Source organism: Artemia franciscana, chromosome 15 (assembly GCF_032884065.1).
Source record: "Artemia franciscana chromosome 15, ASM3288406v1, whole genome shotgun sequence".
Lineage (NCBI taxonomy): Eukaryota > Metazoa > Arthropoda > Branchiopoda > Anostraca > Artemiidae > Artemia > Artemia franciscana.
In genome coordinates, this window is record NC_088877.1 from 20,370,490 (window position 1) to 20,384,201 (window position 13,712).

The window sequence follows — 13,712 nt, forward strand, 5'->3', positions numbered from 1 at the left end:
GAATTATTCATTGATTTTATTTTTAATTTGCTCCTTAGTAGAATCTTACTGTTGTGCAAAAGTGATCCAATACAAGCCTGCCTGCATGAGATGTCGCAAGTGAGTTGGACATAAACGGCTGAAGTCTGGCGCATTCCCCCCGTAAAATTCCACCCTCACGGAAGTTGCCCCCGGGAGATTCCTCTCGTGGAAACTTTTCCTCGAAAATTCTCACCGGAGAAAATGCCCCCTGAAAAATTTCCCCTGGACGCTTCCCACCTCGAAAGTTCATTCCAAGTGTAAAATTGGGCAGCCAAAGAGATATAACTCAAGGTCGTCATTATCCAAGATTTGTCTTTTGATCATTTCAAAATTATGATGGTTTTCGGGGCAGTTCTATATTTTCGTCAGTTTTGCATCGTCGAACCGTGAAAATAAATAGAACAAAACAACTGTGCACAGCTAAAAACGTTGGGGTAAAACTTTACTTTCGTCACAAGGTTTCGAAAATACGTATTACTGCATATAGCAAGATTCTCATGGTTGCATATTGTATCTTTGTCATTGTTAGAGAAGCGCGTCCATTTTTTGGCTTTCTAAAATCCCCTTTCAATAAACTAAAAATGCGTAAAGTAGGCAGGGTTTTGAAGCCAAGGAAATGTTGGGGTTGGACAATATGAATGAATAATGACATAAAAACAATATGTAATCGTTAATCGTCAGAATCTAGCTAGCCTATATGCAGTAATTAAAAAAAAAGACTCACAAAAAACTAAAATATCCTCCCTACGAACTTTTAACACCACAGAAGATTGCCCTTGACTAACCGCAATCTCTGGGGAAAATAGAGTCGCAATGATGAAAGATGATGACCGTAACAAACAAGACTTAACCAATCAGCAAAAAGTACGTCATAAACATCAACTGACGATTCAACCAATCAGCAAAAACAGTGATGTCAAAATCAACCAATCACGGACGACATAAGCTTAACGTTAGCATAGACAAGGATAAGCTAGGTTAGGTTTAAAAACCTGCTTTTTCTCCATTTTACTCTTTGAGGCTCCAGGCCAAATAATTATTAAATAAATATAGAATACAGACCTCGCCCCGCTGCCCGCGGGGCTCATGTACTGATACGCTTCGCTCTATAGGTAATGTTAACTGTAAGCTAAATCAGACGTAGCAAAATACAGATTTTTAAACAAATTTAATCTCGAACTTTAAAACTGGGTAATCTCGGCATTTCTTCATATGAACAGAACATGGGCCTAAACGTAATACTTATTTAATCACTCTGATTCGCCGGTTCATATTTCGTCACAGGCTAATGTCACAACAGCTATTATTGCAATTGTTCAGAAACAGCTGGCTAATTTAAACTCGAAAGTGAAAGTGAACCGTCTTGGATATTAGCATTAATGGATGCGTGAGTTTTTTAAGTATCTTTCGACTTCTTTCTATACAGAAATTACCAGTGATGACTGGAATTAGTACTTAAAATATAATTTAGTTCATATTGTACAACCCAAACTTTTTCCTCGGCTTCAAACTCTGCCCACTTTATGCTTTTTAGTTTGCCCCGTGGAGGAGTAGGGTCAACCAGAAATAGATCCGCTTCTAGAATTAGCATTTCTAAGTGCTATAATATGGAAACTATGCTGCTTCGTAGCATAGTTTCCAGTTAAGACAGATTGTGACGAAAGTAAAGTTTTACCAACTTTGGGTTTAGGTCAGGGATGTAGGAAGGGCGCTAAGGATTTGGGCCCCCTGAAATTCCCATATATCAAGAATATCTGGCACTGTTTATTCGAATTTTTGAATAACGTTTATGTTATTCCCCCTTTCCCTCCCGAAAAAACCCCTTGTCCGTGCCTGGTCAGTCATATATATTATTTGGGTAGAATTTTTTTTATAACGGATGAGGAATTACCGCGGCCAATTAGTCAACGCACCATGATAAAGCTGTCAACAAAATGACATATCTAAGGGTACAAGTGCAAAGAGCGTGTCTGTTGCAGAGGTAAAGAAAACGTGCCAGCAACAAAGCTCCTGTTAGTACAACCAAATGGTGTGGTCAAAGTCACCAAAAATAGTTTACATAGTTTATTTTAGTCTTATTTTGCATCTGATCTGAATCAGAACTTGTTTTGCGTCTTACAAATTGCTGTTTTAATTGAGTAAAAATTACTTGAAGAGACTTGAAGAATACAATGGAATATGGAAAATCAAAAGTGGTTTATTATCTACCGTTAATATTAGGTCTATGCGTGGATTTTCTTTCTAGTCAAGTCGTAAGAATTCCCCATAAGCATAGAATACGACACAAAAAGAAGTATGACGATATTTTGAGTGATGCTAGTTCTTCCGAAGTAGCTCAGAATCATGAAAGGATTACGCTACTCCTGCTTGCTCCAAAAGAAATGGAGGAACACCAGTGCTATAATGTCATGAAGCTTGACGAGATAGTTCCAACAATGATAAGTGCCGTTGCATACGTTAATAAGCACTGGAATTTCCATCATTGGAAATTTGACACTATTTATGAAGATACCAATTGTTCTTCTGTAAAGGGACCCTTGGCTGCGATAGAATTTCGTGGAAAGGCCGGTAAGTTTCCTTTTTTTAAAATAAACTTTCCTAATCTGTTCCAACTTTCTTTAACATGAAATTAAAGCAGAGGGTCAAATATTAAAATGGACAATACTTTTATATAAAATTTTAAACATTAAGTACAAGGGTATCTAAAAAATTTTCTTTTATACAAAAGAAATTGCAATTGAAATCAAAGTCTGAATTTGAATAAAAAAAGGAATTGAAGATAAATTCTTAATTGTGCTGTGCTTTTGAACGTAGCTAACTAACATTGAAATAAAATGCCACGTTCTATGTTTTTGACAGGTTATTTCATAAAAAAAACAACACCTGTAATTTTTTTTAGTTTTGGAAATAAATTGAATTAATGCTTGTTGTTTTGTTTAAACTTATATAATCTTGTCCTTTTGTAATTCTAATACCTTAATAGCTGTTCTCTCGTTATTTTGTGCTCCTTTCCTCGCTGTAATTTTATGTGGGTTTTTAAAATAGTTCAAAGATCAGATAAGCCCGACTGTCCTCTACGTGACTCCTGGTCCTTCCTCCATACCCCCCCCCAAAAAAAAAACTTTTATTAACGATGTTTTTTTACAGGTATGGGAGCTGACCCCTTTGGCCCGACCTTCCCACGTAAAAAACATATTAACAATTCATTATTCCAAAGGTCATGGGAGCTGACCCCTGATCATCCCTCCAAGGCCTGATCCCCTTCATAGAACAGCTTATCAATGATATTTCATTTCAAAAATCTTGGGAGCTGATCCCTGGTCTTCCATCCATGGCCCTCCCCACAAAAAAAACAGATTTTTGACGATTTTTTATTCCAAAAAATTAAGAACTCACCACTAGCCCTCCATGGCCTGATGTACCCCCTCTAAAAAATAACTTATTAACGATATATCCCGACCCCTCCCCGCCAAAAAATATTAACGACATTTTATTACAATAGTCACGGGATCTAACCCCTGGGCCTCCCCTCATAAGAAGTTTTTCAAAGAAAAGTAAAGGCCATATCAAGCTTAACATCGGAAGAAACAGAAACCTAATATAACTCAAACTCAAAACGACCAGAAATTACTATTAAAGACTAAATCAAACCCAAAACGAACAGATATTAAATAAATAATCACAGCACAGCAAAACAGCATACAGAACGTACTAATATAAATGAATAAATCAGTCTTAAAACAATTAAAGCTTAATATGAATATGCAAATCAAGCTTAAAACGAACAAAATACTTTGCAAAATATTAAAATAAAATTTTAATATATAATTATATTAACTGTAGAAAGATCATCAGTTCGAGGTTTTATTTCACTGTAGTTTCTATATTCATTTTCAATGCTGTAACTAGTGTAAAAAAATATTTGTAGGATGATTCGTTTTCAGTGAAGCGCCAATGACACAGTAGGTTTCAGACTTTTACTGTTAGGGAAGGGGACAGTAGCCAAACTCTTGTTTATAGTGAAACTATATTTTGTATGAAACAGCCTCGAAAAGAACTAATAAAATTAAACTGAATATTTGATATATAATGATATTAATTGCTGAAAGCTCATCAGTTCAAAACTTAGTTTTATTTTAATTTTCTGTTTATTTTCAATGTTTGTAATAATAGAAATAATTTGTAGTATAATTCGTTTTCAGTAAAGCGCCAATGACGCAGTAGGCTTTAAGCTTTTACACTGAGAGAAGGTGGCATTGCCCAAACTCTTGTTTGTAGTGATTTTTTTCATTTCCAGCTTGGTTTGGATATTCAACTTAAGTCTCACTCATTTTAAGATTTGTTTATTCATTTATATTAGTAACTATTGCTTGTTTATTTGCTATGATTGTTTATTTAAATTCTGTTCGTTTTGGGTAATTTCTGGTAGGTTTGAGTTTGAGTTATTATCGGTCTCAAAATCTTCTGAACTTAAGTTTAAGATGACCTAATCTATTTTTTTTTTAATTCTTGTTCTGAAAGTTTTTATTTTAATTAATTTCTGTAAATAGGGATTTGGGAGAATATTCACTCAATGCTTTGCATAGAAATTTAATTAGAAACGATCTGATAAATCGTTAGTAAAAAAAACATTCAGTTCCAGTAAACCTATTGCTAAAAGACCTTTGATGTTAGCTGCTAAAAAGGCAAGAAGAGCATTGAAAGGATTTTCTCAGTAATTATTCTTACGCCTAAATGAATTGGCTCATTTCGTTTGTTTTATCTCAGTCGGCTGAACTTCATTGAAGTAATGATTCTGTGACTGTTTTAAGGAACTATAATTTTAGTTTCAAAGGTCGCCTTTTATTTTTATTTTTTTATTTTTATTCGATTTGCTGAGGACGCCCCTTGGATGTAGGGTTGAAATATTCATTTATTTTTTTGCAAGTTTCAGTGTCTTAAAAAAATTCCATATTGATTTACCTGCTGTTTGTGCTTCAGAACGGAAATTATTTCTTATTTGAGAGGGTTGCCCCTTCCTCAATCCTCACTCTTAACTTTCAAGTCCAAAAGTTCTTTACTTTCTTTTGATTTTAATCAAAATTAAAATTAAAGTTTTCATTTCAGTGTCCTTGGCTCTTTGAGGTTTGAGCTTTATTTAAGGGAATGGGGTCAATTATATAGAAACTAAAATTTTATTAGTTTTGAAAAACTTTGGTCATTTATACATTTTTACTACCTCTGGGAAAGCAAAGAGTGAAAAGAACTTAAATTCCAGACCGAATTCCTTGTCTATAGTCCTATGTCTTTAGTCCTTTTCGATATATGAGCGAAGTCCTTGATATATCGGCAATGTACTTCTCATTCATATTTAACGATTTTTGCGTTTGAGCAGTCTTTTTGGAAAATTCTCTCCCCTTTGTCAAAAACCTGGCAAATTTTTCCAAGGCTCTTAGCTTTTAAGAGTAACATTAAACTCAATGAATTTTATATATTTGCAATCAGCTTAAAAAGCTAATTATTTTGATACTTTAATTATTATCAGAATTCCGCTTTTTAAAGTTTCGATTGCTATTGGGCCATGTCACTCCTTACAGTTCGTCACCACAAACTGTTTGAAAATATTATTTATTTAAGATTAAACATTAAGGAAACTGAATGCAGAAAAAGAAATAATAATTTGTTACTAAATATTTCCCAATGAAATGTTTAGATGCTTCAAACTTTGCTTAAAGAAGGAGAATGCTTTAAAGAACAAGAAAAAAAAATGATGAAAGAAACAGCAGGAAACGAGGCTGAAATAAGAAAACGACAAGGCTCTAAAAACGGATACATAATTTGAAATTTGAAATTTGGTGCTATTCGATCTCATATTTAAGGCAAGTTTTGTACGGGGGAGGATGCTTAGGCATATCTTACTAGGTAATTCCCTCTATATTGTGTATATGTCACCGTGAATATCCGAAATATAGTTAATTTGACATTTACCGGTGAATGTCCAAAATTTCCTTTTTCTCTGCTTGGATTCAATTAGCTTTGCAAATCGGCTTTTTTAAGTCATATGCAAGTTTTGATGGTAGAAGTTAGAGTTAGGTTAGGTTAAATTAGATTATAAATCTGAGAAATGGCTTGAAAGTCTAACCTAACCTGTCACCATCAAATCTTGCATAAAACTGAAAAAATTGACTGGTGACGCTGCATACAACACAAATGCACTTAAGAGGAGCGTAAAAAATAAAAAAGAAAAACAAAAAGGGGACGAAGAAAAAGAACACGTACAATTCTTGACAATTTCAGACACTTTAGAACTTTTTTTTTTTTTATCAAAAATAAAAACATTTTCCAACCAGCTACTAAAGGGTTCTCCTTATGAATTACTTAAATCTAATGATGTGTTGTGTGAAGCGCGGGAACTTGAGCTGCCTGTCCCCAGCAGTTTAAGGCCTATAGGCCGGCCAGTATCAATACGACTCTTCAAACTCACTCGCGCTCCCTTCTGCAAATTACATAAATATGACTGAATCAACCCTTTACCCATTGTCTTCTTCATGCTCTAGTATCAAAAAGTTTGTGGTAACGACCTCTAGTAAGGAGCGACCCGGCTCAATAGTAACCGAAACTCTAAAAAAATAGAATTTTGATACCAATAGTTACATCAAAAGAATTGCATTTTAATGCTGATTTTAAATATACAAGCTTCGTCAAGTTTAGTCTTACCTATTAAAAGTTAAGAGCATGAGATAAGTTGCCTTATTTTAGAAAATAGGGGGAATCACACTATCGCATTCAGCGTATCAGAGAACCCCACTATAGAAGCTTCAAGCTCTTATCTACAATAATGTGGATATTAGTATTTTCTGCCAGAAGAACGATCACAGGTGCGTGTTTATTTGTTTGTTTGTTTTTTTTTTCTTTTTCCCAGGGGTGATCGTATCGACCCAGTGGTCCTAGAATGTTGCAAGAGGGCTCATTCTAACGGGAATTAAAAGCTCTAGTGCCCTTTTTAAGTGACCCAAAAAATTGGAGGGCACCTAGGCCCCCTCCCACGCTCATGTTCCCCAAAGTCACCGGATCAAAATTCTGAGAAAGCCATTTTATTCACCATAGTCAAAAACCCTAATAACTATGTCTTTGGGGACGACTTACTCTCCCACAGTCCCCGTGGGAGGGGCTGCAAGTAACAAACTTTGACCAGTGTTTACATATAGTGAAGGTTATTGGGAAGTGTACAGAAGTTTTCAGGGGGATTTTTTTTTATTTGGGGGGGGGGGGTGAGGAGAAGTCAGGGGGAGGGGGGTACTTGGGAGGATCTTTCCATGGAGGAATTTGTCATGGGGGAAGGAAATTTCAATGAAGGGGGTGCAGGATTTTCTAGCATTACTTAAAAAAACACTGAAAAAGTAATTATGAAATTTTTTTAACTGAAAGTAAAGAGCAGCATTAAAATTTAGAAGTACGAAAATTATTACACATATGAAAGGTTCACCTCATCGTAATACCTCGCTCTTTACGCTAAAGTATTTTTAGTAATTTCAACTATTTATTCTACGGCCTTTGTGATTCAGGGGTCATTCTTAAGGAATTGGGACAGAATTTAAGCTTTAGTGTAAAGTGTGAGGTATTGACGAGGGGGTGAACCCCTCTATATATGTAATAAAAACATACGAATATAGAAGTTCGTTACATAAGTTAATTCGTAAGTTACGTATATTTTTTATTAATGAAAGTATTCGTAAAATATCAAAAGTTCTAGTTGCCTTTTTAAGTAATTAAAAAATCGGAATGCAACTAGGCCTCCTCCCCCGCTCCTTTTTTCTCAAAATCTCCCGACTAATGCTATGAGAAAAACATTTAGCCAAAAAAAATTAATATGCAAACTTAGTTTTAATTATTTATGTACGGAGAGCCAAAATCAAAACATGCATTAATTAAAAAACGTTCAGAAATTAAATAAAAAAAGTTATTTTTTTTACAGAAAGTAAGTATCAACATTGAAACTTAAAACGAACAGATATTCCTCCGTATATGAAGGCTTTTCCTCCTCAACGCCCTGCTCTTTACGCTAGAGTTTTTTCCTGTTTAAAAAAGTAGAGCTAAGAGAAAGAGTCAAACTTTAGCTTAAAGAGCGTGGCGTTGAGGAGGAAAAGTCCCAGTCATATACGAAGTAATTTCTGTTCGTTTTAAGTTTTAATGTCGCTCCTTACTTTCTGTTAAAAAAAAAACACTTTTGTTTATTTAGTGCGGATTAAACATCATAGGTTTTCACAGCTGGTGACGCTAGGCCCTTGATAGAAGGCATGTCAGTGGAAAATTGATAATTCTGTTGCAGCGGTCACCAAATCTACGTGACAGTTCGTCCATTTCTGACAAATCTCAAAAACTCCGTACCGTCGCGAAATGTAACTATTACGAGTCCAAATGGGTATACTAAGGAAATACTACGGAATTTAATGATCGGTCATTTTAAAAACAACGTGAAATAAATAAAACAGAAAACTAGAAAGGTAGTAAAGGCAAATATAGAAAGGAAAGGCAATTGATGCGTAGATATTTCCTCATGTTAACACTTTCACAGGTGCTAGAGCATTCTAAGCATTGCTTAAAGGTTGAAAATCCTTTAGAGAGTGGGAAGTGAAAGAAGGAGAAAGGAAAAGCCAAACGAGATTGATATGATATACGACAAAGCCCTAAGAATGGATTTAAATCTTTAATTTGAAGTTTGCTGTAATATAATATGCAATATATATGACAGGACACTTAATATTCATATAGTATTAGGAGTCTAGGATAAATCTTATTGAGTAGCATGTCCTGTTTCTTCTCTCCAAAAGTAAGCCTCTAACCCTTTCGCACAAAGTGGTATTTTTTCAGTGATTACGAGTTATTCAAGCAACCCAAAAACAAAGAGATTGAAAAAGAATATAAAAAAAAACCAGAGGAAAAAAGAAATATTACAGCTTAGATATCTACCCATGCAAGTATTGAACTATTACTTAAAAATCAAAGATTTTTTAAAAACGGAAAAACAAAAAGAAAGCGCAACGACCAACAAGAATGATCTGAGACTTAATGATATTTTACGGTAATAGGACTGGAGGGACGAACGGGCTGAAGGGGTTGCTGTGAATGGAGTTTTATTTGGAAGGTGGTTGTTACCCTGGGGGTGTTTGAGACAAGGTGATTGTCTCTTTTCATTATTATTTTAATTTGTGTAGGATGCTTCTAGGAACATTTAAGCAGGTTTTTATTATTATTATTAATTTAGAATACCTTTAGAAATGTTTATGTAGTTAATCGCTACGCATTAGCAAAATTTAAATTTTTCCCTAGCGCAGGGATTCACATCTGTAATAGTTTATATTTTTGCTTATTATGTAAATAAAAGTCAAAAGTCAAAAAGTCATTTAACTTGTGGTGGGTATTATAGACCCCATTTAAAGCGTTTGTCGGGGCAGAGGTTTTTGAACAGATATTATCGGGCAAGTTCTCTTATATCTCTCGTATGTTCTGCATTCTTTTCACTGCAAAATGCTATTCATTTTACGTTTTATTGCTACAAAACAATCTGGAGGGACAGAAAAAGCTAAAAATCGTATAAAGCAAAAACAAGGAAGAATAAAACAATTGATCCTTAAATATTTTCCTATGCCAGTTCTGAAACATTTCAAGTATTGCGTAAAGAATGAAACTTCTTTAAGAGTGAACAAAAAGTTGTAATAAAAGGGAGCAGCAAATGAGATTGATGTGAGAATACTGCGACGGTCTAATGATGGGTGTCAGTCCAAATTGGAAGTTTGATCTTGTTTAATCTGTAACACATGTAACGCATCTGTTGGCTTTTCTCAATGTATTTTATTCTTTAGCTTTAATTTTTACATAGCCATTGTTGCCCATGGTTGCCACGTTAAGTTTTTACGTGGTGGCAAGTCTGGGAAATTAATTTGGGTGGTTGTGCATAATTGATCAAGGTTTCTTGCTATAAGAGTCTAATAGCGTTTTTGGATATTAAGAAAAAAAAAAAACAACAAAAAACTTCTGTATAATTTAGTATTCTAGAAAGGCGGCAAACGTCCTTTGTTACCCCCTGTGTATCCCTGCTAAATACAGTCCAAGACTTTTGGTTTGGTTGGTTTTTATTTTAGTCGTAATACTTGCACGGTGAGGTTTATTTCGAAAGTTAGCCTTTTTCCTTTAATATTGAATAAAAAAAAACAAGTTTTTTATTAGCTGCAAGTAAGGAGCGACACTAAAACTTACAACGAACAGAAATTATTCCGTATATGAAAGGGGTTGTCACCTCTTCAACGCCCTGCTCCTTACGCTAAAGTTTGACTCTTTCTCCCAACTCTACTTTTTTAAACAATAAAATTCCTCCATAGAAAGATCCTCCAACGTAAACCGTCTGTACACTTCCCAATAACCATTACTATATGTAAACACTGGTCAAAGTTTGTAACTTGTAGCCCACGGGGACTGTGGGGGAGTAAGTCATCCCCAAAGACATAGTTGTTAGGATTTTTGACTATGGTGAATACAATGGCAATCTCAGAATTTTGATCTGGTGACATTGGGGAAAATATGAGCGTGGGAGGGGGCCTAGCTGCCCTCCAATTTTTTTGGTGACTTAAAAAGGGCACTAGAACTTTTAATTCCCGTTAGAATGAGCCCTCTTGCAACATTATAGGACCACTGGGTCGATAAGATCAGCCCTGGAAATAAAAACGAACTAATAAACACGCACCCGTGATCGGTCTTCTAGCAAAAAATACCAATATCCACATTTTTGTAGATAGGAGCTTGAAACTTCTAAAGTAGGGTTCTCTGATACGCTGAATGCGATGATGTGATTTTCGTTAAGTGATTCGTTGTGATTTTCGATGTTGCTGTGATTTTGATGGTGTGATTCTATGACTTTTAAGGGGGTTTCCCCTTATTTTCTAAAATAAGGCAAATTTTCTCAGGCTTGTAACTTTTGATGGGTAAGACTAAACTTGATGAAACTTATATATTTAAAATCAGAATCAAAATATAATACTTTTGATGTAACTATTGGTATCAAAATTCCATTTTTCAGAGTCTTGGTTACTATTGAGCCGGGTCGCTCCTTACTACAGTTCGTTACCACGAACTGTTTGACAATGGTCAAAGTTTGTAACTTACAGCCCTTCCCTCGGGGACTGTGGGGGATTAAGTCATCCCGAAAGAAATAATAATTAGGTTTTTCGATTATGCTGAACAAAATGGCATTCTCAAAATTGGTGACTTGGGGTAAAAATGAGCGTGGGAGGGGGCCTAGGTGCCCTCAACTTTTTTGGTCACTTTAAAAGGGCACTAAAAATTTTAACTTCAGTTAGAATGAGCCCTCTTGCGACATTCTAGAACCCCTGGTAAAAAACAAAAAACAAATAAACATGCATCCATGATCTGTCCTCTGGCAAAAAAATACAGAATTCCATATTTTTGTAGATAGGAGCTTGAAACTTCTACAGTAGGGTTTTCTGATATGCTAAATCTGATGGTGTGTTTTTAGTTAAGATTCTTTAACTTTTAGGGAGTGTTTCTCCCTATTTTATAAAATGAGGCAAATGTCCTCAGGCTCGTAACTTTTAAATAGTAAGACTAAACTTAATGAAACTTATATATTTCAATATCAGCATAAAAATGCGATTCTTTTGATGTAATAATATGAAAAAAACTTCGTTTTCTTAAAGAGTTAAAGAGGCTGCGTCCCAAAGTCGAACCTTAAAACGTACAGGAATTAGAAGAGGCAGTTGGGGGGCTGCCGCCCCCCAAACCCCCAGCTTTTAAAGACTCTTTTGTACAGGTTTTTTGTTTTTTTGCTAACCCCCCGCTCTTGGCTTCGGAAAGGCCCTCTTTTAATTAACAAAAAATTGAAATGAATGAATAATGGAATAACTTCGAAAAATGTTAAACACAAGAGGACAGGAGAACCATTGCGCCGAAACTAGTAAATAGTAACAATGAAGTCCCCCCACATATTTTGTGGCAGTGCAACTTCTTTATCTCTGAAACGGTCAGTAAAAAACATGACTTTGTGTCATCAGAACCTCTGAGTGGTATTGGAAAAAACAAATTTCACCTTTGAAATATGAGTAGGTCTCGATCAATTAAAATGGAAAAAAGACTACATTGACTTAACAGTTGGCATAAGTGAGTAGACCGGTTACATTTTGAAACTTTTATAAAAACTTGACATCCTTCTTGCAACAATGATGGGGGCACGGTGCAGTAATAATATGAGAAACATGATAGTAGCAACATAAACTACATTAACTGTTTGGAAAATATGGACGTCTGGAAGCCGCTCCTGATTTGTAGCACTAACAAAGGAGAGGTGGGTCAGAGAACTTTCTTGCATAAATATATTTTTTTTATATATGAAATGATCTTACGGACAAGTCTGCATGCGGGATCGGAATCAGGATCACCAACTTCCTAATCCCACATTAAAAAAACAAAAAACAAAACGAAGTGTTAGTAGTGAATGAAGTGAATGGGTAAATATTACCTCACATGTACGATTTTCCCGCAGCCATTTCGTATTTAAGATATAGTTTTAGAAACTATGGAGATGGCTCGTCTAAGTTGAAAATATTAGTGCTGGTTTTGTCAACAATAGTTTATTGGAGGTAAACCATTCCTCAGAGAGTGTTGGACTGACTTAGCAAGGGTCCCTCAACTCTATAAGGGGGGGATTGTGGATATGAATAAAAGTGCACTATGGGATTGAATCGAAACTTTCAGAGTAGGATTGGCGGAGGGATGGGGGCAAGGGGACATCAAATTTTATGCTGGGGGACCAAAATGTTTTGTCTGTGATTCACCCGGAGAATAAATAAGAGGCTAAACATTCAATCTCTATCCCCATTTAAGTATGTGGCATTTATCCCCATTTAAGTATAAACATGCACACACAAACAAAATTTAGCATTAACATACACAAAGTAAAAAAAAAAAAAAAAAAAAAAAACACCCGCTTCTTCTTGATTAAGAATAATTCTGCATAAAATATTAGTTTTTCATTATAATTCTGAGAATACGCTTTAGTACACATAATGTATTTATAAGTTTCATTGTTTTTTTTTCTGAATTTCCCCTTGCTCGAAATGTATGTAGTTGGCAACACTGCGTAGAGCGTAGTAGTAATGACTTCTCCATGTTGACATGATGAAATAAGTGACAATTTTATACCTTGCTGGATAAAAACTGTTGATGGGTTATAATTACGAGATTTTGGAATTGGTCTGATTGATACATTCCCACCCTCCAGAAGAAAATGAGATATAATTCTGTAAACTACTCTAGAACATTATAAACTAACTATTTGTACCGTTCGTTAAGATGTTCAATTAAATTTACCCCCCCCCCAACTTTCGTCGAATATGCATCCAAAGTATGCATACGAACTTGATTTTCCATACATGACTCTTTTCTTCAAATAAATTTAAACACTTTTTCCACATAATAAGTTTTTCAAAGAAAGGCTAAGAACTCCATTAAACCTAAAATGAGCGGAAATAAAATCATATAGTCTACCAAGATTAACATTACAAAAAATCACCATCAATAAATAAATGAAACCCGTAAGGAGTGACACGGCTCAATAGTAACCGAAACTCTAAAAACAGAATTTTGGTACCAGTAGAGATATCAAAAGAATCGGATTTCTATGCTGATTTCAAATTTTACAA

At 35.0% G+C, this 13,712-nt stretch overlaps 1 protein-coding gene across 1 annotated transcript in view; it reads left to right on the forward strand.

The window, feature by feature from the left end:
* LOC136036553 (atrial natriuretic peptide receptor 3-like) overlaps window positions 1-13,712 on the forward strand; it is a 50,408-nt gene that overhangs the window by 15,076 nt on the left and 21,620 nt on the right. The window contains exon 2 of the mRNA XM_065718857.1: window positions 2,267-2,589. Coding sequence (XP_065574929.1) covers window positions 2,403-2,589 — 187 coding nt within the window. The 5' untranslated portion in view covers window positions 2,267-2,402. The remainder of the gene's footprint in view (window positions 1-2,266; window positions 2,590-13,712) is intronic.